This window comes from Catharus ustulatus, chromosome 5 (assembly GCF_009819885.2).
Source record: "Catharus ustulatus isolate bCatUst1 chromosome 5, bCatUst1.pri.v2, whole genome shotgun sequence".
NCBI lineage: Eukaryota > Metazoa > Chordata > Aves > Passeriformes > Turdidae > Catharus > Catharus ustulatus.
This window is the reverse complement of record NC_046225.1, coordinates 10,827,725-10,852,862: the sequence shown is the minus strand read 5'-3', so window position 1 is coordinate 10,852,862 and position 25,138 is coordinate 10,827,725. Positions and strand designations below refer to the sequence as shown.

Here is a 25,138-nt window from a genome sequence, read left to right as displayed (position 1 = left end):
AAACTGCAACTTTTTGTCTTTGCTGCTTGTATTCTGCATGTGGGTTTTTTTTCATTCCACATTCTCTTTTAGAAAGCAGAGCTGGTTTCTCTATCAGTATCTCCCAGTGACAGGGATAGTGCTATCTATTGTTTTTATTCTAAATTACTTCTGACTTCATTTTACAATCTGAGAGGATGGAAATACTGATTTGTAGCTGCTGCTTTCATGTTTTGTCGTGATTTTCTTTATTGTTGTTTAAGAAAAGTGACAAGCCACCATTTGAGATTCTGAGCTTTCTTACTATGTAGTACCCTTAAGTTTTATCAGCTGAGACTGCATTGCTTTGCTATGAGAACAGTTGTCACAGCCTCTTCTGTGGCTTTGAGTGTTTACTGCCTTAAATTAATAGTTGGATACTTAGATTTTTCATATCTAGAGGAGTATGACTACCAACTTTAAAAAAGAGAATATTCAGAAATCACCCCTGTATTTTTCTGTGAGATTCCCCACGCCTGTTACTCAAGGTTAGAAAATGAGTCACTAGAAGCTCCATGTAACCCATGCTGGTGAAGGTCATACCCCACTTTACTTTGGGAGTGGGGGAAGGTGAAATAAATATTAAGTTGCAATGGACCTCTTTTCCAAACCTGCTAGCCTATTTTATTTTATTGCTCTGTCATGGAGAGACAAAAGTTTATTCTTGAGGTCACATAAGATTTTGGCATAGTGGTGGAATGTAGAGATAGGCATCTGCAAAATTCTAAGTCTGCAGATGAGCTGGACAAAATGGTAGCTCTACAGGTAAATCAATAAAACCTTTCTATTCAATATCCCAGTGGAAGCCTGAGGTCCTGAAAAACAAGGCTGAAATCTGGCTAATGGAGGGTAATTGCAGGTATATGTTTGTGACTCTGTTTTGAAGATCAGAGATACTGAAAGTTTCTTTTGGAAGCGTGCAGTGGGGTTGATGAAGCTGCATTGCATATGTACAGGCTTACTAGGCACAGAATAGAGATCTCTCAGGCCTTGGAACAAAGATGTAACAGGATAACAGAGTTGTATCACCCGAGACCTTTTCCTACAGAGAGCATTTGAAAATTTTGGCCATTTAAAATGCATTTACTGGAAGAGGAGTCTTTGAAAAGATGAGATCAAACTGCAGTCTCCAGAGAAATGGCTCACTGGCATTGAGAATTTATGCTGTTACTGAAGAACTTGAAATTGAGAAATGTAATAGATTTGCATAATGCACTTTTTTTTTCTTTAAAGTGTACATGAAAAGAGATAGAAACCCAAGGATAGCATAGCAGATAAAGTGATGTAACTGCACAGAACAACAGACAATTATTAGAATAAAAGTTAAGTGCAATAAATATTTCTCAGAATAGTACTGGTTATGAATGCACCAGCTTTCAGTGCAGTTAAGATTGTATATTAGCTGAAGTGCAAGGAAAGCTGAAACACTTTTGTGCAAATACCAAGAGCTTGGGGTATAAAATGGAATAATTTGAATTGCAAAATGTTAGACTGGCTATCACAGCCATAAGGTAATAGCATAGCAGGCATAGCTGAACATGAATATTGAAGGATACAACTGAAACCTAGAAATAGATGTTATTGAGTGGCACTATAGTACATGATATTATAATGTTATTAGAGGAAATGCTGGTGAAGCAGAAACCACTTGGATTGATGTCAGTTCAGTGAAAGGTGCGAAGACTTCTGGGGCATTGGTAGATTTCTGCAGTGCTGAATCTGGAAACAAGTAATTGTAATGGAGTAAAGATCAACATTACTGGGCACAACACAAGAGAAACCATTTTTGTGAATATCAATTGGAGAACAAGTGCTGCTGATAATGGTAAATAGGGCCAAGATAGTGTGGTTTAAAGGTATAACAGGTTTTTCAATTTGAAAATAAGTCATGGGACCAAAACCAGGTGAGACTTGTTTTGAGTAATGTGGTTTCAACTCAGACTTGTATATCTTGAGGATTTATATGGGTTTGGTCTTACATGTTTTCCTGAGAGGTGGGTTCAGGGAAGGATTATGAGAACTGGAAAGCATTTCCTACAGGGGATGAATGAAGGAATGAAAACAACTCCAAAACTTGGCTTCTTTTATCACTTCCAGTAATGGAAAAGAGAACATACGTGTAAGATAAAGGTCATTGTTGGCATGATAATGTGGATAATTCGGGCATTAAGACATTTACTTTGAAAATTACAGAAGGTTCTTGACTTCAAACCAGTCAGCCTCTGGAACAAATTCCTCTGGGGAGATAGGTACCAAGTTTTCTAACTGCTTTTAGGCTTGAGCTAAATAATATGTTGTGGAAAATATTAAGTTTTCATGTTGCATGTTGTAGTAGGTCTGATAACTCAGAGGGCCCTTTCTGTTTGGTGTTTTTTAATGTGGTTGGACTGAGCCTGTCTCCAGCATGTGATTTCTGGGTTCAATTTGGTTCAAGTCAGTTTGTCTTTTTCTTTGCTGAGGTAGTCCAGGCTTTGCAGAAGTATCTTTGTGTTAACAGTTTCTTCTGAGAATTACATCCAGTTAAGTTGAAATGTCCCTGCAACACACACACAAAAAATTGCCCATAACCTTTCATTTCCACATTAAGAGATAGTACTGAAGTTTAAAGGACTTCATGTCTTTAAAACAGACAATGCTGTAGCTGACTGGTTTCTGACCCTTGGTAATTTTTTTTTGTGCTTGAAAGGTGATCATAGGAACAGTCTTTCATTCTCACACATTTCAGAAGCAGCAGCACAGTAAAACAAGGTGACAACAATTCCCTTCCTTCACCTGCCACCCTTTCAGACTTCACACCTCTTCCATCCACCTGCAGAGTCTGACCTGACTGGTCTTGACACTTGTGCTAATGGCAAGGGAGTTTCTGTGCACCTCCATACAAAGTGATTCTTAAATGGATGTTAGACTCTTCTGCTGGAGCAAAACAAAGGTTAAATCTTAATTTGGTAGAGCAGGAGAAATCAGATGATAGATCCATAGACTAATTAAATATGGCAAAGTTGGATTTGAGGGAGAAAATAAACAATAAGCAGATAATTAAAGAAATTGTGTGGGTCTATGTTACTGCTGGGAGGTGGGGGAAAATATTTTAAAACAGAAGATAAATGTTGGACAGAAGTTAAAACATTTACTGTGAATGATCAGAGAAAGTGCCAACTTAGTGACATTTCAAGCAAAATGTCAGTCTTCCTTTTATTGATTTATTTTAAAATTGTATTTGTTGCAAAAATTTTTGATTTTAAAAATTTATTTTAAATATTTTATAAATGCTGGGAAAGGAAGGAGACAGCTAAGTCTGAGAAACTGAACAGTGCCAAGTTTCTTTGGTTGTATCCTCCAGCTAACATTCCTAATTGCCCAATGGCCTTATGGTAATCAAGAAATCAGTTTTTGAGTAATTTATGATTTTTTTTTTATTGGTTCATTCTTGTAAGGTGCTAATATGCCACAGTGAATTAAGAAAGGGGTGGGTAACCACAAAAATCTGCAGTGGGTAAAATGAGTGCAGTGCTTCTACAAAATACTATTTGTGGGCACGTGTGTGCTTGCAGTCTGAAAATTTGAAGATGTTCTCAGAAGAATGCAAAAGCTACTTACCAAGAGAGTTTAAGTTTCTTAGACTTTTTTGTCTAAACTCCTGCACAAGTTGCTTTTTTGCCTTGAAGTAAGATGGGTGAAATTGTTATGGCTAACATGTGAAAATTCAAGAACAGGAGGGGAAATATTCCTGTAGCCAATGATATTCTGTTTGGGATAAGAGTTTTAAGGCTGTTATACATCAGTTGCAGCAAGTGTGCCTCTCTCCCAGCTGTAGAAGAGCTGTTGGTCCCCAGAGGCAGCTACCTTAGCTGGGCTTGTTTAGAGAGCTGGAAGAAGCTGTGCATAAGTCTTAAAAACTGGCTTCCTTCTGACCTGGACCTTGAAGTTTTAGTGTGCTACCTTTTTACCTCTCATTTTTTCCTTCTAGGCCTGCTAGCAGCTCCCACAGAGGACTCTTTCCACAATCCTCCTCATAAGTTCTTTACTTCGTGTTCCCAGCAGCTCTAATGACTCTGCCCAGGCCATGCTCAGTTGCTATTTGTTAGTTATGTCTGTCTCTCATCTCCAAAGTGTGTTGCTATATTCAGTCCTTCCCTTTCTGTCCCCAAACTTTCCTTCTTTTTGTGGTGTCCTATTTCAATGGACTCTCTGGTGGCTCTTTCCACAAAGTCTGCAGTCCTGGAACTGTATTTCTTTAGAAAATGCTTTCTTGAGAAACATTTTCACCTCATGTTAGATAATATTCCTGATTACTCAATATGCAAGAAAGCACTAATTCTGAAAGATTTAGATCTTAAGAGATTCACATCTTTTAATGTATGCAAATGTAGTTAAGATCAAAATAACTGCATGTCTGCAGCGGTACAATGACATTGTAATGGAATGATGCAGTGAGGAGGAGGAGGAGATAGTTCACGATGGTATTATTCAAATTTATTTTTGTGCTGAATTAATGGTAGTGTTATATAGTCACTCTGCATGGGTATGTTCTTCTCCAATATCTGACTCTGTCATTAGTTAAATTAATAATTGTTTCAGTGCTGACTGGGATGGAGTTTAGTCCAGCCACTATTTTTATTTGGAGGGTTTCCTCCTCAGACTGCGCTCACTGTGTGTGAAGCACCTGTCTGTGGGCTGTGAGGTCTTACTGCTCCATTTTTGCCTACTGTGAACACATCAGAGACTTGGTGGTACCCAGCCTGGAGACAGAAGTTTGCTCCATGCTCTGGCCAGGCTGTAGGTGCTTTGCTTTACCACTGTGGTGGGATGACAGGAAAGCAAAGAACACCAGTATGACTAAGGAACAGCCTGTTTGTAACCATCACTGCAGAGCTCTGCAAGCTGAAGTTCTGAGGGATATTTTACTTTTCAGCCTTTTTAGAGCCAGATCTTTATGATGCCTTGGGTTTGTTGGTCCCCTTCTAAGCTCTGATTCAGCTTCAGGCTGGTTCCCCCTTTAATTCTTGCCCAGAGGGTTTTTTAGAAGATGAGAATCCTTCAAAGCATGTAGGTCTGATTAAAATGTAGGTGATAATCCCTCAGCTAGATGTTGAGCAGCTATTCCAGGCTGGGCAATCAGATGCAATTTTACCACGGATGAAAAAGAGGCTGTTGCCAGCCATTCACATCCTGAGGCAAGCTCAGTGTCTGTGTCGAGGGACTTGGCTTGTACCACTGTGCACCTTCAGTTTTCATCACAGAAACATTCAGCCCTGGACTGCCTCTAGTAAAAATCGCAGTTATGTTTCATGTTTAATATAAAGCTATTCATTTAATTCAGACATACCTGTTTTGTAATAATTGCATTGTACCACTGCAGTCATGGCCTTTTTACCCAAGTAAGTCTGTACCTGAGGAGCATGAATATCTTATGAAACCACTCTTGAATTTTGCTTGTAGTGTATGTGTGACAGCTTTATATTTATTAAGTTATTGTTGTGAGTTATTTTCTTTGCAAGGGGTTTAATCTGCAAAATGCATAATTTTAGCAGGTTTTATATAGCTTGGCTATTTATCAGTTTTAACTTCTTAGACTGCTTTTTAAAAAAAAAAAAATTCTAGAAGCATTTGCCCATGAATTTTAGTTGAAGAGAGGAGGGTGCAATACAGAGCAGATAACCATATGAATAAATCCAGTTAAGTATTTGCCTCTATTGCCCAATTAATAACTTACAAATAATCCTGAAAAGTAAGCTGTATCTTATTAAGTATCTCCTCACTGCTTCCAGCTAGTGAAAGCTGCATATTGGTGAAAACAGGTAGTGTAGTAATGGATATGCATGAATAGGAAATTCAGGTTTACTTAAGTGAAGTAACACTTCCCAATGCCTGTCTGTGTGGAAAGGTGTCAGTAGGTTTTGACTCCCAACAGATGGTGTCTGTGTTGCTTACAGGTTATATTAGCAAGGAATTCTGCAACCACAAAACCTGCAGACACACAGGCTGCTCTGGAGAGCTTCACTATGTGCATGTGTGCAGTGGAGCTGTCCTAGTCTTAATTGGAACAGGTATTTGGGGAGAGTTTGATCATCATCTGGATCATCTGTTGACCTGGGGTTCAAGCTGTGGTTAAAGGTATCACCTCTTGGTTTCCTCTAAACTGTTTTTAACTTTGGATGAATTTAGAGACTTGGCAGAAGCTTGGTTTAAAAAGATTGTGGAGTTTGATAGATCTTATTTATCCTTTAAAATACATAAACTCTATTCTTATCTTATAAAAAAGGATCTATTGTTCAGTTTAAGGCAAGTGGTCAATGAATGTTTCTACTTTATGCGACAGCAAAAGCAAATCATTCTTAGTAGTCTTCATGATTCATGAGCTTTGTTGCTCTTTTTCCCTGTGTTTTGTTTCATCTGTTCCTGAATATTCCCTTCACCAGATTAAATAATAATTTCTTTGTAACTGAGACTTGTTTCACATAGAAATTGAATCATTAGTATTGAGACGCAGGTAAAATGACTTTTTGTTCTTTCTTGGCATAACAGCATCAAGTCAGCATTTCCTAGATTTATTTGTTCAACAAATGTGTTCTTAACGGTGATACTGTTTTAAATTAGAAATGTCAAAAACCAGGTAGTTGTGAAGTTTCAGGAGCATTGTATTTAAGGTGGGAATGTACATCATATCATGAATTCCCTGCTTTCCCATGGGCAGGCAGGAGAGCAGGGCCCCATCATGGGTAGCAGTGAAGACAAACACCATCACTCCTAATGTTCCCTCTTTCCTTCTTCCCCTCACTTTATATACTGAGCATGATGTCACATGGTCTGGAATGTCCCTTTGGTCAGCTGGGGTTGCCTGTTTGGGCTGGGTCTCTTCCCACCTTCCCAGGCAACCTCAGCTGCCTTGCTGGCATGGCTGGTACAGGGAGCAAAAAAGGCTCTGTGTAAGCTCTGCTTAGCAATAACAAAAACATCTCTGTATTATCAACCCTGAGTTCAGCATAAATCCAAAACACACCCCCATACCAGCCACTGTGAATTAATTCACTCTACCCCAGCATACGTGGTTTCTCCCTACATATAGAATAGTAAAATCAAAGCCTGGGTCTTCACAGGTGAGTTAGTTTCTGTGATGGTTCTGGAAGGAAAACACTCCTGTTATCTTCATGAAGGTTGTATGGAGAAAGAACAACTTAAGCAGAATTAGTGCTGTTAAAGAGATCAGGAGGAGCTCCTCCTTCCTGTTATTACCAAAAGAAAAATGATGGTGAATTCCAGAACTGTCTGGAACTTGTACTTGATCTCTTTGATCTCAAAAGACATTATGTTGTATTTTGTTTTGTGGGTGACTTGATTCAGTCACCTTTTAGCTATAATGCTTTGGAGCTCAAATAAACCCCAAATGTCTCAAACATGCAGTTAATTTTTTAAAAATATGTATAGTTTAGATAGTCCTCAGATATAAGTTTAGGGGAAGGGAGAAGTAGAGAGAAACTGTTTTCTCAGCAATGTGGTCTTTTTGTATATTATAGGTGTTAAGACTGATGAAGTTTTTTTGGTTCTAGGATATGATGCAAACCAAAATGGCTGAGAAATTCAAAGGTGTTGGGGACTGCAAACTTAAGATAAAATCCTGTATCTTAGAGAGTAAAAGCTGCAGTCTTAATAGAGTAATTTATCTGTTATAGTAGTGACCACTGAAACTGATGCTGCAGCAATTTTGTATTTCAAGTTTGCTTCTATCTTTTGCATGTTTATAGATATTGGAAGAGAGAGGAAATAAATCTTCCAGAGGCAAAGGTTCCAGTTATTGCCACTCAGATACTGTATCTTGCAGAATGAAGCAATGTAGTGCAATATTTTTTGAAATTGGTTGCTATGTCATACCTTCATTCCTTTCTTTAAGGGGTTGGTGTTCCCTGCAAACCAACTCCCCCAGCCTGGTTTTACTGCTGGCTTGTGTATAGGAGCTCCTGAGCTGTGCCACTCTCATTTACTTGGGATTTTTGTTTTGTTTTATTTGAAATGGCAGCTTACACTTAAGAGTATTTTCATTCCTGGAGATTAGTGAAGGAAATCTGCTGTGTAAATAAATTTGTAAGTAAGTAGTGACTGAAATGCTAATATTTAGCTGAGCTCCCCTTCCTCTAAACCCATGGGGTCACAATAGTGGCTGGACTTGTCTTCACAGTTGTTTGCATGTAGTGATGCCTTGAAACATTAGTTTGTGCAGTCACTTTTGAATAGGATTTTGAAAGACTGACTTAATTGTCTAGTATTTATTTTCAAGTGCTCTGGAAGGTAATGTCCATAACACAGTTTATGGCTGGCCCAAGAGAGAGTTATACCCAGTGCTGCAGCATGTCTGTAGCTGAGCTGACATGGTACAAGGAGGAATATAGGCAGTGTTGCTTGAAAGTATAGTTGGAAATTTGAGCAAAGTTCATGGATTAATTTGAATTTTATGGGAAGGTAGGTTGGAAGGATAGTGGAATAATAGTAGACAGTAATTTCAGAAGGCAATGTTCTTCAATGAATTGCAGCTGTACTGATTGCAGAGAAGTGAGACAGCCTTGCCTGCCCAGTGAGGATGGGGGTTATAAAAGAGTGGGTCAGCTGGTCAAGAGCAAGTTGTGGTTGCAGATGGAGTTGGAGCTTGAGACCCAGAGTGTGCTGCAGTTTGGGATGGAGTCTGCTGGCTGTGCTGTGAGGAGGAAGGGACATGCAGTTGTGCAAGGGACAGATAAGGTGAGAAGATGCTGTGAGGGGCAGACAGGGTGTGGTGGCCGGGTAAGGGACAAGTTGGGGTTAGCCTGTCATGCTGGAAGGAAGAAGGAAACTTGCAGAGAGGAGAGAAGGAGTCAGTGCTGTGTGGAGCTGCCTGTGAGGAAAGGAGTCAGAGTTGCCTGAGACAAGTCTGTGGAGAGAAGGCATGAAAAGTTTTTAATAGAAGACTGGTGCCAGTTCTGTCTGTCTTGACATAATTACTACATAGCTTGAAAGTATAGTTGGAAATTTGATATAGATTGTGGATTAATGTGAATTTGCCATGAATCTTCTTGAGTGAGGACTATGCTTGAGGCCCTTCATATGGGAATTGTTGTAGACTGCATTTACACCATCATCCTAAGCTGATACACCTGTGGTCCTCTCAGAAGGATTACCTGTGGGGGCACACTTCTGCCCTCCTGCTGGGCTGGCACTGGCATTTCTGCAGCCAGGTAGATCAGGGAACAGCTTGGTTAGGTTTTCATAGAGGTCAGTTCCTTGAGCTGTGTGGCTTCATCAGCACTGGTGCTGCTGTGGGGAAGCAGAAGTTCCTTTCCAGGGAAGCTGCACTTTGAACGCTCGGTGTCACGGTGTGGTGACTGTGCTGAGCAAAGCAGGAAATTCTTCCTCAATCTCTGCCTAGTGTGGTGCACTAAAACCACATGGGCCAACTCCCACAACAGGTAAAGGACTTCCTTCTCACAGGACAGGTTTTCAGCTGGATCAATATAGTAGCTGGAAGTACATTGTTCAGTGGGTGTGTCAGGTGATAGCTGTTATGCTTATTTCTATTATTCCTTTTAGAGGAAACAGAAGGCAAGATTTTTTTTTCCCCTCTTCCCCAGAAAGCTCATGCCTGAATGTGATTTGGGAATGAATGCTGGGAAACTACATGAATCATTTAAGAGTTTGCTTGACTGGGAAATCTGTCAGCTGAAGGGAAGACAGAGCTGTTCTGCATGGTTGCTACTTTTTTCAGCTGAAGGGAATACCTTCAAGGCAAGCCAGCATTTAATTTTTCATTATCTGTCTCCAAATAGAATAGCTCACCTCTAAGTGCCTTTTTTTGAGGAGATACTTTGCTTTTAAGGTCTTTTTTGGCTTAAGACTTTTCAAAAGGGCCTTGGAAACAGCAGTGATAGCAGATGAGGGTACTAGTGGGTTTATGTGGTGCACAATTGCACCATTGCTGGGTCATGCATCCCTTGGAAGAAGTCTGGTTCTGGTTAGGGATTGCCATGTCAGCTGGAGCTCCTATAATCTTTGCAGGGCACAGTGAGGTAAGGGTGACTGAACTGAAACCCTACAGAGGATAAAGTTATTACAGTATAATGTATTTAGTGCTGAATCACACACAAATGAAATGACCACTGGTACTATTGTGAAAATGGATACTTTTTAAATGGTTGTTACCTTTCTTCTATGCAAACAAAAAGCAATTCAAAATTGTTTTCAGTGCTCAGTAAAGGGTGTCCTAGGAAATGACATAACTTACTAACTTGCTGAATATTGCAGGCCTGTAATTTTTTGATTCTCATTGTTTTTGAAAGGCACAATGGCTGATAAATTGTAAGAAGAAACATCTGAACTAGTTAAGGATGATAATCTGTTCAAATAGATTGTTATAGTACGTTCAGCCTACCAAAGTATAAGTGAAAACTACCAACATTTGATCAGCCCTAGCTTTGACCTTGCTGGAAGGAAATAAGACAGCCAGGAGACAAAGTGAGGAGACTGAGCAGCTAGAAAGAAATTGAAATTTTCCCTGGGAATAATCAGTTAGCTTGACTGCATGCAGCCAGCTGATATGCATCTTTAACTTCATATAGAAAGGCATGAACAACTTTGTAATGCCAATAGATATCTTCTGTAGATAGCCTAGTACTTAGTGATACTTGCTATACAGGTCTTGCCTGTCTGTCTTCAGTGAGGAAAAAAGAAAAACCCAAACCTAAAGAGAAGATTCTTTTCTAAGATAAAATTTTCTACTGCTTTCTGCTGTTTTCCCCCTTGATATTAAGGTTGCCTTTGCAGATCTCTGAAACCTTGTTTGGAATGCAATCCCTGAATATGTCAGCCAAGAGTTTTCTTCCCTGCTGATCAGCTGTTAATGATTTTTAAGGTTAAACTTAAATCTAGATTTAAATATAGATTATTGAAGTTTTTAGTTAGATATATTCATATATCTATTTGAAACTCCTGCCATGTATTAATTCTTTTTGCTGACTCTGCCTTGTACTCTTATTTCCTCAGTCCAAGGCAGAAAACCTAGAGTTTTGTTTCAATGTGCAGGGATCAGGGATAGAATGGGGAATTTTAATGGGGGAGCATAATGTGTTATTTATATTTTATGACCTAATAAAGAGACAATATGAGGAATTAGCAAGATCTCTTTGCTTAAAAAGAATATAATTTTTGAAGATGAAATTATGGACTAATTTTGTAGCATGCCTTTTGAAGGCTGTTTCTTGTGCTGTGTGTTGCAAAGATTAAAGAAGTTCTTTATGCAAAATGATGTGAACTAAAAATATTGTACCTTTTCAAAGGAAGAGAATGGGAGTTAAGAATGTATTTGGTAGAGTCTCTGGGGACTTGAAGGTGTGAGTTCTGGTGTTTTTCTTTTTGAAATAGCTAAACTAGTGAAATTGGGCCGTCAATTTTATTGACTTTGCTTCAGAGGTTTAGAAGATTGCAGTATTAAAAAGCTTGTATTTTAACACTTTACCAAAATATCTAGAATTATATGCAGTACTAATGAAAGCTGCAAGGTATTATGCACTGATTTGATGCTGATCTGGGCTTATGATGTGTAAGAAAACTTGGAACTTAAGAGACTGTGCTGAAAGTCTTGTTTCAGGGTAGTGCATGCAGCCATGAAGGTGCTTACTCCCTTTTGTTCCTGCAGGAGTGACTTTCTGCAATTCTTGCTTTGGACAGGTGCAGTGTGGTGGTTGTCCAAAACTAATAAAATATGCTTTTGTAGCTGTTCTGCAGGGTGAAAGAGTTGCAAGTTTTTCAATGGGTTGCTGTTATTCATGCTAGCCTCTAAGTGCTGGAGTCAATTTTGTGCAGGTTTTTGTTGTGCTAATCAGAGATGTGCAAGTTCAAGGCTGGTTCTTACGGTTACTGTATGTTGCAGTTCTTTTTCTGTGTCACATATATCACATTTACCCTTCCATGGAAAGTGATCATGAAATCTGTAACTTCAAATGCAGGGAGATAGGGGACATCCAGCAGAGAACTTGATGCATTTTGTGGTCTATGAGCTGTCAAAATGGTCATCTGTTCTAAAGTTATTGCTTCCAAGGACATAGACTCCTCCACCTCTTTCTGTTGTGGCCACTCACAAAGTAATTGACTGGTCCAGTTTGTTTATAAGTTATGACTGTGGTGGTTGTGTGCAGAAGAATGTTGAGAAGGACTTTGGTCTCAGCATGCCTCTGTCTCTTTCCATGAGCATTTAATAATGCCTGTCTCTTGAACCACTGGTGTTAAATAACTGAAGATAATATCTTTGCTATCTGAGTTTCTGCTAGGAAAGAAATTATCTAGGACAAACATTTAAAGGCACTATATGATTAAGTAGTTTCCCTGACTGACAGCTTTAGTCTGAAATGGAGACAGAAGGGAAGTGGATTATTGAACTGGAAAGTCTTTTTGGTCCTTCAAGGAGACCCAGTCCTGCAGCTGAAAACAAAGATGTCCTTTGGGGTTGTTTACCTTTAATTTTGTTTTTGTGATAGCCTTTGGATGGTCACTGAGTCTCTAAGTTAAATCCAAGTTTGAATCCCAGGATCTCCTACATGTTTTAGGTCTGAATACTATTTAGACACTGTCAGATGGGTTTAGCTTCTCTGGCAATCTTCCAGGGAACAGGCACCTTGATTATTATTGCTGTGGAACTGCTGGCCCTGCTGCCTTGCATTTCCATCAGGTACTGGCTGATGTGTACCAAAGTGTGCTGTCTCAAGGGTTTTACTGCTGTGTCCTGCTCTTACTGTCCCCATGATTTACGTGTTATGGCTCCTATGCAGAGCAAGTGGTGCACAGATGAGATAGAAGGAATTCTAGGCTGTTACTACTTTACTGATAGATGCCTGCAAGATACGTACCATCTCCCCTGGAAGAGAAAATAACAAAATCAATATACACATCTCCTCCTGGAACTTCTTTATTCCTTTTAATAGCTTTGCCAGAAGCCTGGTGTCTTCTGTTTACCTGGCATTGTTTTTCCTTTGCTAGAAAGCAAATGCTTTCTTAATAGCAGTTTACAACTTGTCTCATCTCCTGACCTTCTGTGTTTTGCAGTGCTGTGTGGGAGTACAGCTGTCTGTGCATTATAATAATTACTACATTTAAGCATAATTATTGTAGCCAGTAACCTTTATTTGCTTTGATAACTCAGGTTTTATTCAGGTTTTGGCAGTTTTTAAGGCTTTTTCATCTGGAACTAGACTCATAAGTTCTGATTTTCTTTAAGCTACTCAAAGAGATTGAAGTAGTCAAGAATAACTAAGTAAAAGAAGATGCTGTTTAGGATTGATTTAGAAGGTGTTTATAAAAAGGACTGGAACTGATGGGTTCACAAACCAGTAAGGAGTTTGGTTGCTGTTGGATTTCTAGAACATTTTTCTCTAAAGCAGGAAGGGTATCAATGAGCTGTGTGAAAGGTGTACAAAAGATCTGTCTAAGAGGGAACTGACCAAACCAGGAGAGTGCACAGTTGGAGACAGCAGAAATTGTTTAGCTTGCCAAACTTCGTTGTTTGTCTTGAAAAGCAAATAGGCCTATTGCAAAGACTTTGTTCTGTTTTTAAAAATACAGCCTACTGCTGTAAAGTAAAATAAATAATTAATTCCATTCAGCATATGGAGACTGGTAGGAATGTATGCACTGCCAGTTTCAAAGTTCCTTTTGCCAGGGTCTGTTGTGGCTGAATTTCATTTGTCATGAGCCCAACCAGTGTCATTGGATGGATTTGGTCTTCAATGCTGAATATGCTCCGAGTATAGGATTACAGTGTATGATAAATATCCTATTTGTGAGTGCTTTATTGTGCTTTATGAGTCATCTTTGCGCAGCTGAAGTCTATCAATTTACAAAACATTGGCAGCCAGCTGCACCTGCATGGCACAGCCTCTGGTAGCTCATTTTGGGAACAACAGCATCCTTGTGCTGAGAACTGTAGGTCAGGTTTTGAGATGACTGATGTCATGAGGTTATTTCAAGAAGATGATGAAGATGGGGTAAAAGTATAGCTGCTGATGCTCAGGGGGAAACAAGAAAGAAAGGTTGTGTGTGGAAATGAATGGAAAAGTTGGAGCTCTACTTCTACTGCTTAGATTCATGTTGGGACTGCTTGCACATATTCTCTTGCTTGCTTACCAGGGTATTTGATAATGGAAGGGAAACTGAAGAGCTTTTAGCTCTGTGCCAGTTCTGTAGAACCTTCATAAGAGGAAAAAATTACAGTAATTTTACGACTGTAAGGCGCACCGGATTGTAAGGCACACCTCTGGGAGTCAGCAAATTTCCGAACTTTGGCCATATATAAGGCGCATCGAAGTATAAGGCACACTTTTTTTGCAGTGAGGATCCGCATGAAACAAAGCAACGAATTAATAACGGAATTCCGCGATTGTGGGATTTACTGGCAGGTGCTCAATTTGCAAACATTTTTCACAGATTGGCGTAGCCTTTAAACGCAACCCCGTGCTGCAGGCCTCGGCACTCCTGCCCGCACCCGGCGCCAGTTGGCACAGCTCACGGCTCCCACCGCGCGGCCGCCTCCCCATCGCAGCACCGTTCCCCCTCGCTGCGCCGCAGCACGGGGCTCCCATGGCTCGCATTTCCAGGCTGGTAAATTTCGGAACTTTGTCCATGTGTAAGGTGTACCGGATCATAAGGCACACCTCCGGGTTTGGACCAAAATTTTAGTCCAAAGGTTGCACCTTACAGTTGTGTAATTTCTGTACTTGGAGGTTTGTCTTCAGACCATGATATTTTTGACTCAGCTGTTTTTCACACGTACAAAGTAATAGTTAACTTTGGTTTGCGTTCTGTGACATAGAACTTTGGGAACTGGCTGTGGTGTGGCTGTTGGAAACTACAGGCAGTGACCTTGCTTGAGAGACAAACTCAAAAAGAAAGTGAGTGTAAAGGTAAAAGTAGGAATGAAAGGACCCACAGGAAGATACAGTGCAGAAGATGTAGCTTTTCCTACAGCTCAACAATTGAAAGGAACTGGATCAGGAGTTGTTAAGAGTTGTAGTTCTCCACCAGAAAAAGATGTCAGTGTTGCTCTCTGAAGAATAAAGCCTTCTGATTTAGAGACTAAAACTGACTTCTGAAACCTATCTGCTGAGGATTGGGCAGCTTTGGTTTTTTTTTCGTAGACTGCATAGGTGTATTAAAATCCATCTGTCACACTTTACTCATTTGTTTAAGGGTCATACCAAGAATTTTTTTTATGAGAAAGGCCTTTACATAAATGTTGGATATTTAAAAAAACATAGAATACTGTGAGGATTAAAAGGAACATGTCTAGAACTACTTTTCTGGCCTTATTTTCTTATCCTTGTAGCAGTATGAAATGGTGCTATGTTAACTGCAATTCGGACAGAAATATTTGCTTTCAAATAGCCAGTGGTCAAAATTCCTATGAAACTTAATGTTAAAATAATTTGCAATAAAACAGAGGAGCGGTTTTGAGAAAGAAACAAAGATGTCTTATATGTGCCAAGTATAATTTTTTGATTAAGTTCAGTATATGTAGTTCCAGGAAATAAAAAGCTGGTGGGTTGGGTTTTTTGAGCTGTTGGCTTTTTTTTTTATTTTGGGGTTTATTTTGTGGGGTTTTTTTGTTTGTGGTTTTTATTTTTTTTTGGGGGGGGGGAAGGAGAGAGAAACACACAAGTCATTCTGTGAAACCATAGAAGAAAATGTTCTAAAAGAACTGAAAACTGTTAGAATAGTAGACTTTTATAGTTAACGCTTGAAATTTTGTTAGAGCTATTGTTCCTGTGAAGGAGATAGAAATAAAAGACAATCTGCTCCCTTCCCCTTGCCCCCTAACTGCATATTTGAGCTTTCTAGTGATTTATATGACTATTGCCAAAATAGATATTTTAGTGGTATTAATTAACTGTGGAAATAGTGCATAAAATTACAACTTCTGCATGAGATCCTAGAGTGACTGAGAAGAAACTAAATTGTTTCAAACAAATATGAGAGGTAACCTCAGTGACCTTGTATTTGTTCCCCTGCTACTTAGTCTGCTCACATATTATGAAAAGAAAGGGGTGTTTGGAGTCTGTCCAATAGAATGGAAACCACAATAAACAATGGCATCTTTTTGAGTTTTAACGTTTCGGTTGACCTTCACATCTGCTGTATAGATTTTGCTCAGCTTCAACAGATTAAGTAGCACCATCATTGTTCCCCTCCATCTCTTACTCATCATCCTCTTCCCTGGCAGCCACATGAGGTTCAATGCCAAAGATCTGGCGTTGCTGGCCAGGTGCCCATCAGGTTGTTTTAACAAGGAAGGAAAAAATGAAGATTTGCAGACTGGTCAGGGATGAGAAATTAGGTAAAAATGACTTGCACCCAAAGTCATTGGCTTTCCCAATCCTATAGAAAAAAATAGGGGAAAATGACTTGCACTGAAAACTACTTCTGGTTGCTGTGCATGCTCTATGCAGTTGTTGGCTTGGTTTCACTGCTTATATACACCTCACTTTTTTGTTTTCTGCATTACTGGCTTGATTGGCACTAAATACCTTTCTAAATAATGAAACTAGTTTGCTCAAGTTTCCTTTGCCATATACCTAAGAAAGAGTACTAAGTCCTTAACATTATTTTTTTTCCCTGTAGACAAAGACTATTTTTTCTCTGCTAGCAACTGCTAGTCACCAGTCACTGGTTGTCATGTTTTAAAAATTAGCTATCCAGTTTCTCAGAATTTACCCCTCCCATCTCTAAAGACTGTTATCAGTATAGATTTTCCATGACTCACTTTGCACCTCTTTTGCAGGTTTCTTCAGGCTTTTATGACCGTATTTTAAATGTCTTTCAATTTCCAGTAAGCTTGAATAAATGTCTATTCCCTCAGTAGCTGTTAGAAAATAGCTCATGTTTAGTGGTAAAATCAGTCCTAACACAATAATTTCAGCAACAGCAAATGTTTCATCTTCACTTCTCCCAGTTGGTCTTTATTGTGATTGTATTTACTTTTATTCTATTAGAAGAAAAACCAAACAAGCTGAAACCCAGCACAGACTCAGTTGTAAGGGGCTGAGCAAGTTCTGTGCCATATTTTCAGAATATTTTATACATGCCCTGGTAAAACCACAACATACATTTTCTGATGATAATTAGCCACAATTTCCTCTGGAGTGTGCAGCAAACTTCCTGGGCAGGAGGCTTTAGGAAGCACTCACTTGTGTCTGCCTTGAGGTTCCTCACCAGGTTTACCAACCCTGTGTACTCATTGTAGGCACCATATCGAGCCCTACCTGGTTGATATCTGATGTTTTGAGGATGTTTTTGAATTTTCCATTACTTATGATTATGTTGAGTGCTGTTATTCCTAATACTGTTAAAAACCTTACATTTACTGGAGAGATAACAAATATTTCTGTTGCTCAGTATTGTGGGCTATCTATACCATGGTCAGTGGTAGATTCTAGGAAAGTGTTTAAGGAGCTATGCACAATGTTCCTATTGCTAGTAAATCCTTGTGGCTCCCAGCAATCATATTATGAAGACTATGAATTTAAGAATTATTACAACCCCTTGAGAAGAAGGGTGCTTTCTGTCAGGGCATGTTGATCACTGTTCACTGACAGGTTTTTCAATTTTAGTCTGATTTATCTTTGGACTTGCTTGTTCTTCACACATACAAAATAATGACTTTCCCACTCCTATAGAAAAATATCTATTTTCTGAAAAAGCTGCAGCGTGCAAATGATTCCTTCCTTCTGGTGCCCACAGAGTTCTGGGAGATGGAATTTAGCCTTAGCAGCATCCTGTACTTGTGCTCTAAAGTTACATACTTGGATCTGAAAACTTTAAGTTTTCAGTTGGTGGATGTGCATCAATTTATGTTACATTCTTTTGTGTGTTGTCCTTGCACTAGTAGGTCTGAAAAGATGCAGGAACTTCCATTCCTTTTCTAAGAAAACTCCCCAGGCTATTACTGAACACAGTTATTCTAAGTCCCAGTGCCTCTAAGTGTAAATCTCCCACTTTCTTGTTGAGAAGGAGGTGCTCTGTTCTTTCAAATCTTGTCTATTTAAATATCTTAATTGAAATTATCAAGAGAAAAAGAGAATGTTATTCATTTATTTACTGCAACAAGACATCCTTCTGCTCAGTATAATGATTTTAGTGGTGGCTAGCTTAGGGAAATACAAGAGTTTATCAGAGGCAGCTATAGAATAACATGACATTAAGGTACAGCTGTTATTCCAGCTTCCTAGCAATTCCAGACTGGCTCCTGTCTGGGGGTACCGGGTTTCATGTGTCCTCTCAAAAATGCAAAAGAATGCATCTTGTGTAAAAATATTTCTTCCTCTTTTAAGAAGTGATATCTGAAGAGATGACACTTGTCTGTGGGATTGCTATCTGTTTGTTATGTATCTATATGTATTTACTCATACATCTACAAGTGTGTTTTTAAAAAGAAAATTTGCATTATGCAATATTTAAAATCATCTTTCAATGTTCTTTGACCCATTCACTGACCGTGAAGTTGTGAAATATTCCCCATTCTCAAAAGGTTTTTTACATGCCTGAATGTGTCTATAAAGATACAGACACATAAATAAACAAAAAGATGTTATTCCCACTGGTTAAACACTTTTAAAAAGTGTGGCAAAGTGGCTGTAAATATTTAGACCTCATTTTACTCTTCTTTTTTGTGTTCTGAAAGTTGTAAATTCAAATTAGCATGTTCTAATATAAGTGTAATAGTGAATGTTTTTCTGTTATAACATGGATTAGTTTTGATCTCCTGAAATGATGAGAGCAAAAGGTGTTCCATGCTAAAGTGCCTGTTTCTACTCCCATGGGAGGAAGAGGGAGAAAAGCTGAGAAAACAGTGTCAAGAGTGTGCTGCAGTCACCAGTTGTCCCAGCTGCAGTGTAGAAGAAACTTTCTGGGAAGTGATTTGACATCTAACATAGGCAGCCACTGAGTTAAGCTGTCTTGTTTTGGTTGATAATGATTTTCGTTTCTGACCTTTATAACTAATTCACCTTTTTGAGAAGCATTTAATGTGTGGAGACTAAAGGTTGTTTTTATTAATCTCTTACCTCTTTGCATGCAGAACCAAGGGAGAGATGGTGCTGACCGAAAGGAAATCTACTTTTTCTAATGAAAAATAAGGTAATTCATTTTCCTGCTGCTTTTCTGGATGTGCTAGTCTAACGTGAGAACTTGAGTAATCCTTTTTAATGATAGCTATATTGGCATTGTGCTTTTAGGGACAAAAATATAAATCACTGTTATTAGAAGAGTAGAAATGAAGAAAATCCATTGTTTGCTGTCTGTAATGCTGGCTGTTCTTCATGATATCAACATCCCTTAGCTGAATCATAAATAGTCTATGCCCAGGGTCTGCTTATAACATACACAGGTCTCAATCCAGAATCACTCCACCAAATCCACTGGAATAATGAAAATGAAATCTCACAGCTAAATGAGGCATTGTGGCAATGTTCAAGATGCAATTTCAGACCCTGACTGCAGTTTTTTAGTTTGGTTTTTATAGCTAAATCTGTTATAAAGAATGGTATTTTCTCTTCCTTTGTTGTAAAAAGCAATTACATACCTAATATGAAGGGCCTGTTCAAATAAGCTGTGACCCTGACATGCAGTGGAAAGCCTTGCACAAGCTACTGAGTGCCCTCATCTATCATTGGCTTTATTAGGAGTTGAGGCCACTCATCTTGTGGAATGAACAAGCACTAAGTGTAGAATTGCCCTTTTTCCTACCTTTTCTGTCTGATACTAAGGACATGCTTCCATAGTTCCCCGAAAATAGCACTGGATTGCAAAGAATTGGGGATAGTGTGAAGCTTGAGACTCACCTGTTAACAGTAAGTACTTTATAATTGGCTTCCAGGATATTTTTGTACTGTATGGAGCAGCACTTGGAAGGAAATGATTGCCCTGCTGGGCAGATTGTGTATTTTGTTGGAAAGATTTTTCAGTGTGATATAGTGACTTATCTTAATGTAGTGATGAATGTGCACATATGGTAGATTTTTAAAGCAGTGTTTGCTTTCAAAGCTCTGTTCAGGAGCCTGTGAGATTTCTGTATGTTTGCAAACAAAAGGAGACAGTAGGATATCAGGGGTTCTCTGGCTTGAGTTTCATCCAGCTGCATTCCCCTGCATGGCAAATGGTCTGACAAGTTTAATGTAGGTGACAGCAAATTCATGGCCACCCCTTTGTCACACCTTCCTGCATTATCATTCTGCTGTGTGACTTGCAGAAGTTTTTAGTGAAGGACTTGAAATTTGAAACTGTTCTCTTGTACTCCACATTCCTCTAAGTGCCCTGTTTTCATGGGAACCTTGGCATTTTGTGAAACAGTTTAAAGAAGTGTTTTGATCAACTTTGCAACAGTGAAGAAAGGAGTGGGTGAGTTTTGTGGAAATCATCTGCTAGGTCCACCGCTAGGCTTTTGAAATTCAAAGCTGCGTTTTAAGGAACTTGGGGACTTCAACACAAATTAATGGCTTGTTGATGAAATGATTTAGTCTTGCAGGAAACAATTGGGAATTCCCCTTGAAATGCTACAGTTTGATGGAACTAGTTAAATAGGTGTGTGATTTTCACTCTACCTCCAGGTCAGTGCTAGATAACTGTAACTTAATCTGGTTTCTTTGTTTAAACAAGTTTTCAAAATTTCCAGAGGTTATGGAAGGAACTAGGAGATTTGACAAATTTTAACTTGTGAAAAGACTGGTGACATGATTAATGTCAGTGTTTTCAAAAGGTGATTTTATCAGGTGCTTTCTTTAATTAGGGAGATCACAATAAGAGAGAAACTTTGAAATGGAAGCTAGACAAATGAATCTGATCACAGAATGACTGGGCAGTGAAGCCCAAGAGTGGTTAGGTAAAACAGGTGCTTAGTTTTAAAATGTCACAAGGTACCAGACTCGGAACAGAGACCACTGAGTGATGAAAGGGCAATGTCTTACGATGGATCAAACTAAATGATAGAGCACTTCCTAGTCAGCTTATATCCCAGGAATTTGTAAAACAGTCACTTTCAGAGGCTTCATCTGTTGGGTACTATAAAGGATAGCTTCTTTGACAGAGACAAATCTCTCTTGAATCTCATAACCATGTTTCAAAAGATGTAATTTATAGGCATACTGAGTAAAACCAAAGCAATTTGTGTGCTATGAGGAGAGAAGGGAGTGTACTCTGTATATTTTTTCTTATATCATCCTAAAAATGAATAAGTTTCCCATCTAAAGCAGGTTGTTGACATATGAAATCATAGTTTAAGTTGAGAGCTAGTTGGCCAGTATAAAAACAAAAAATAGTCTTATGATGAAATATATTGAGCATCTTAAGCATGGCTGCCAGTTTTCTGCTCTTTGCTTGAATTAGCAAGGTTTCAGTAGGCTGCTAATGCAGTGTGTGAAAGATGTGTGCCAAACAGCCCTAATGAAGACATGCCCGTATTTTTGTTGTGCAATCTGACTTGGCTTATGGCTTGACATGGAGGAAAACTAACTTCAATGTTTTGGAAGATCATCTGAATGCTGAATGATTAACTCTGGAAGTAGCAAAGGCTGATTTGCTACTATTTGTTAGCTGGTCTCAAGGGCTCATGCATGTATGTCTGTGTATACAAATATTTACAGTTTAATGGCAGACTCTCATTTTAGTTCAGATGCTCATAAATTATGCTACTTGTATAAGAAGAATCTTCTCTATGAAATTGCAGAGAATGCCTCCCAACTTATCTGTGCTGTAAATCTTAAGTAGTGTGGGAATAAATTTTCAGTGTAGAGAGAAAATGTGGTTCATTCTTCTACTTTTTTCTTATTTAGATACAGGACAATAAAACATTAAGCATTTTAAGGACATTTATTTTCTTTGGTCTAGCAGTGCAGTTATTTTGAACTGAGGCACAACCCAACATTTGCTGGTGTTGGTGTAACTTTTTTGCTTTGCAGACTTCAGTGTGGTTTGGTGTGGTGTGGGTAGGTAGGTGGTTCTTCTGTTGGGATTTTTTGCCCCCCAATCTGTTCCCTACTGTATTGCATTGGTTGTAGATAGCTGAGTAATAGCAGTGATATATTAGGAAGATGTATTTAGGAAATGTATTGGGCACGTTTTTAGGAAAGGTAAGTGTGAGAAATAGCTCTGCAAAGTCAGAGAAGGAGAGGATCTGCTCCAGTTGGAGGAGGCCATGCAGGGGCATGTGGATATACTCTGAGTGTTGTGTAGCCCATGACCAGTCCATGTTGGAGCTGGTTTTTTTGAAAGGAGCTGTAGTCCATGGAGCGGACCCACACTGGAACAGATCTTTTGATACCTGCCTTAGGAGGGACTCAATGCTGGAGCAGGGGAAAAGCACGAGGAGGAAGGAGTGGCAGAGAGGAACTGTTATGGGCTGACTATAACCCCATTCCCTCTCTCCCCAGTGCCACTTCTTTAACTGTTGACAAGGAGGTTAAGTTGAATATGAAGGATGTGAAGCTGTACCTTGGGAAGAACACGATTGGAGGAAGCTGTTTCAGTTCTTTCTTTGTTTCTTATTGTCCAGGTCTCTTTTAATTGACGTAGACCTAAATTCATTATGCCTGGGTTGAAACTGTTTTGCTTGTGATAGTTATTGGCAAGTAACCTCTCCCTGTCTTCATCTTAACCATTAGTGTTTAAATTTTATTTTCTCACCTAGTCCTGCTAAGTAGAGGCGATTATAGAGCAGATGGGTGGATGGCAGCCTGACCAGCTATAGACACAATCCCCTCTGGGAAGCATGTTTTGCTAATACCTTCGTGTGTGAAATTCTCAAACCTCCAGTTTGTGTGTGTGGGCTTTGTGTCCACTTCCCAGGTAGTGACAGGTGTAGCTTTGCATCCTATGAACACACTCAAAGTTGCTTTTGAAGGCAGAGTTGGGGATGGGGCTCCACAAAGCCATGGTTAGCAGTGTGAGTGGGCTGGGGAACCTGGTGCATGACAGGGCTTCCAGAGAAAAGTTTGATATTGTATTAATCTTGGACCAGTTCTTATGGATCCCAGTCCAAAATATTTAATGTGGAGCTTGGCAACTTGTATGACTCATCTAAAGTATCTGGCTAGTGGGTTATATACCAATTCCAGCCAAGGAGGAACTTTCTTTCAGAACTTGAGTGGGTTACTGGGAGAATATTGCTAGTTACTATTATACACAGTTGCTAATATGTATAATAAGTATTAGATTTTTATGTCTCTTTTTTCATTAGTGTTGAAGGGGACTTTTGATTAGAAGTTTTGGATCTCTGAGGATTGCAGTATTGTGTACTAATTTTTGTTTTAATTGCAGATCATGATTTGTAGTAATGGTTTTCTTGAGGAAAACACCCCAACATAAACCAAAAAAAGCAAGAGAACAGAACATATTTTTGTCATGTCATTTCATTTCCTTTTTGTTTTCTCCTCATAGGTTCTTCAGAGTTTGTGGTTGTCTTTCTATTAAAGGAATAAACACATAATTTTGTCCTTTTTCAGTTGCTTAATACTTATGCCAGTTCAGGGCTGGATTGCAGTCTAAACTGTTATTTGCCATCTATGTGTGAATTTGGAGTCATTGCTAGTAATGAAAGAAAGGAGCTACCTTGCCCATCTATGTTCATTTCCCCATATCCTAATATTCCCAAATAGTAGTGTTGAGACTTAAGCGTATTTGTAAATTACTTTGCAATCTAGCCACAAAAAAGATGCACTAAAAAGTACAATTATGTTTTTGCATCTCAGTAGTAGTTCCAGAGGGCCCATTATGTTCTATTGAGTGAACATGTTGACATTGCTGCTTATTTTTGAATACGTATTTAGCAATTTATTTAAAAATGGATTATTGATCAATGGTCTGTAGTGAGTTCTCTAGGAGAATCATTAGTGTCTGTTGTGTAAATCTTGCATAGCTTGTGGTTTAATGATCCTGTGGAGGTAACCATTCCAGTCTGTCAGGCCAGTTTGTCCATGCACCAGCTCAATAAACTCATACTGCTTTTGTGTAAGAAAATAGTCTTTTAAGATTTTAGTGATGTATTGACTGTTAAAAATTATCATGTAGAAAGAAAAAGGTTTAGTTGACAGATAACTGTAGTAAATTAAAATAAAGTTGCTATGAGTGCTGAAAGTATCTTGCATTAGAAGGCATATTTCACACAAAATTTTCAACATGTTTTTTCCTGTAATCTAAACAATGTGTGGTAACAAACTTGTGTGGCACATTCATACTGGAGTTAAATCCATGTGCTTGTTTCCTGGTCCCCTAGAACCAAGGGACTTGTATTGGCCAGAGCTAATCCATGGACTTAACTACACAGATCTAAATTAGAGCACTGTACTACACCTAATGCCAGAGGGAATTATGTAAAAGGTGGTGAATATTTGGAGACTCCTCTTGTAATGAATTAAATTTCGTTAAACCAAGTGCATTGTCAGGCTTGAGATTGTGGATGAGTTCAAAGAGCAAGTCTGAATGGTTATGCTGTCAATAAAAACAAGCTTTCCTGTAATATATGTGTGGAAGTTTAACATAAATTATGTTGTTACAGCATTTATCACAGGTGTAGTGTGTTCTTAACACATTAAAAAGCCTGAAAGTGAGATTTCAGATTGACTCATAAATTAATAACCACAGAACCATATGCAAGGTAGAAATAACAGAATAATGACATACTCCTGAATTTCAAATGTGAATTACATTGTAATGCAGCTGTGAAAATGTTACTTGGGTTTTCATGGCATAGTTGTGAGTTCTGCCATAAAAATGTGCAAATGTATCACAGAAACTTATCTGCATCAGGCAGCCATACACAATGTATTGTCACCATTTCATAGCTGTAGAGTTTTCGTTTTTTTCTCTCCAATTTGATATTTTAAAAATATTCTTACAGAATGAGATTGTATTGAAGCTGCAGAGTCTTTTCTGATCTGCCAGAATATGAAGTTTCTGTGTGTGTGTGGTTTAGCATTCTGTAAGTCAGTGATCTCTCCAGGGCATCTTGAAATAAAAGTGTCTCTTCTGGCTAAGGATGTACTTATTATAAACCATTTTTCAGCAGTGATTTTAATTTTCTAGAGCATGCTCTGTGTCAGTTTAAAGACTGAGCAGCTGAATAAGT

At 38.8% G+C, this 25,138-nt stretch overlaps 1 protein-coding gene across 3 annotated transcripts in view; it reads left to right on the top strand.

Moving 5' to 3' along the window:
* The window catches only part of INPP4B (inositol polyphosphate-4-phosphatase type II B), a 293,487-nt gene that overhangs the window by 21,437 nt on the left and 246,912 nt on the right, over positions 1–25,138 (top strand). For 2 of the 3 annotated variants that reach the window (XM_033059956.2, XM_033059957.2), the window contains exon 2: positions 19,100–19,158. The exons of the other annotated variant lie outside the window; for it this stretch is intronic. In XM_033059956.2, coding sequence (XP_032915847.1) covers positions 19,147–19,158 — 12 coding nt within the window. In that variant the 5' untranslated portion in view covers positions 19,100–19,146. The remainder of the gene's footprint in view (positions 1–19,099; positions 19,159–25,138) is intronic. 3 annotated transcript variants of the gene reach the window in all.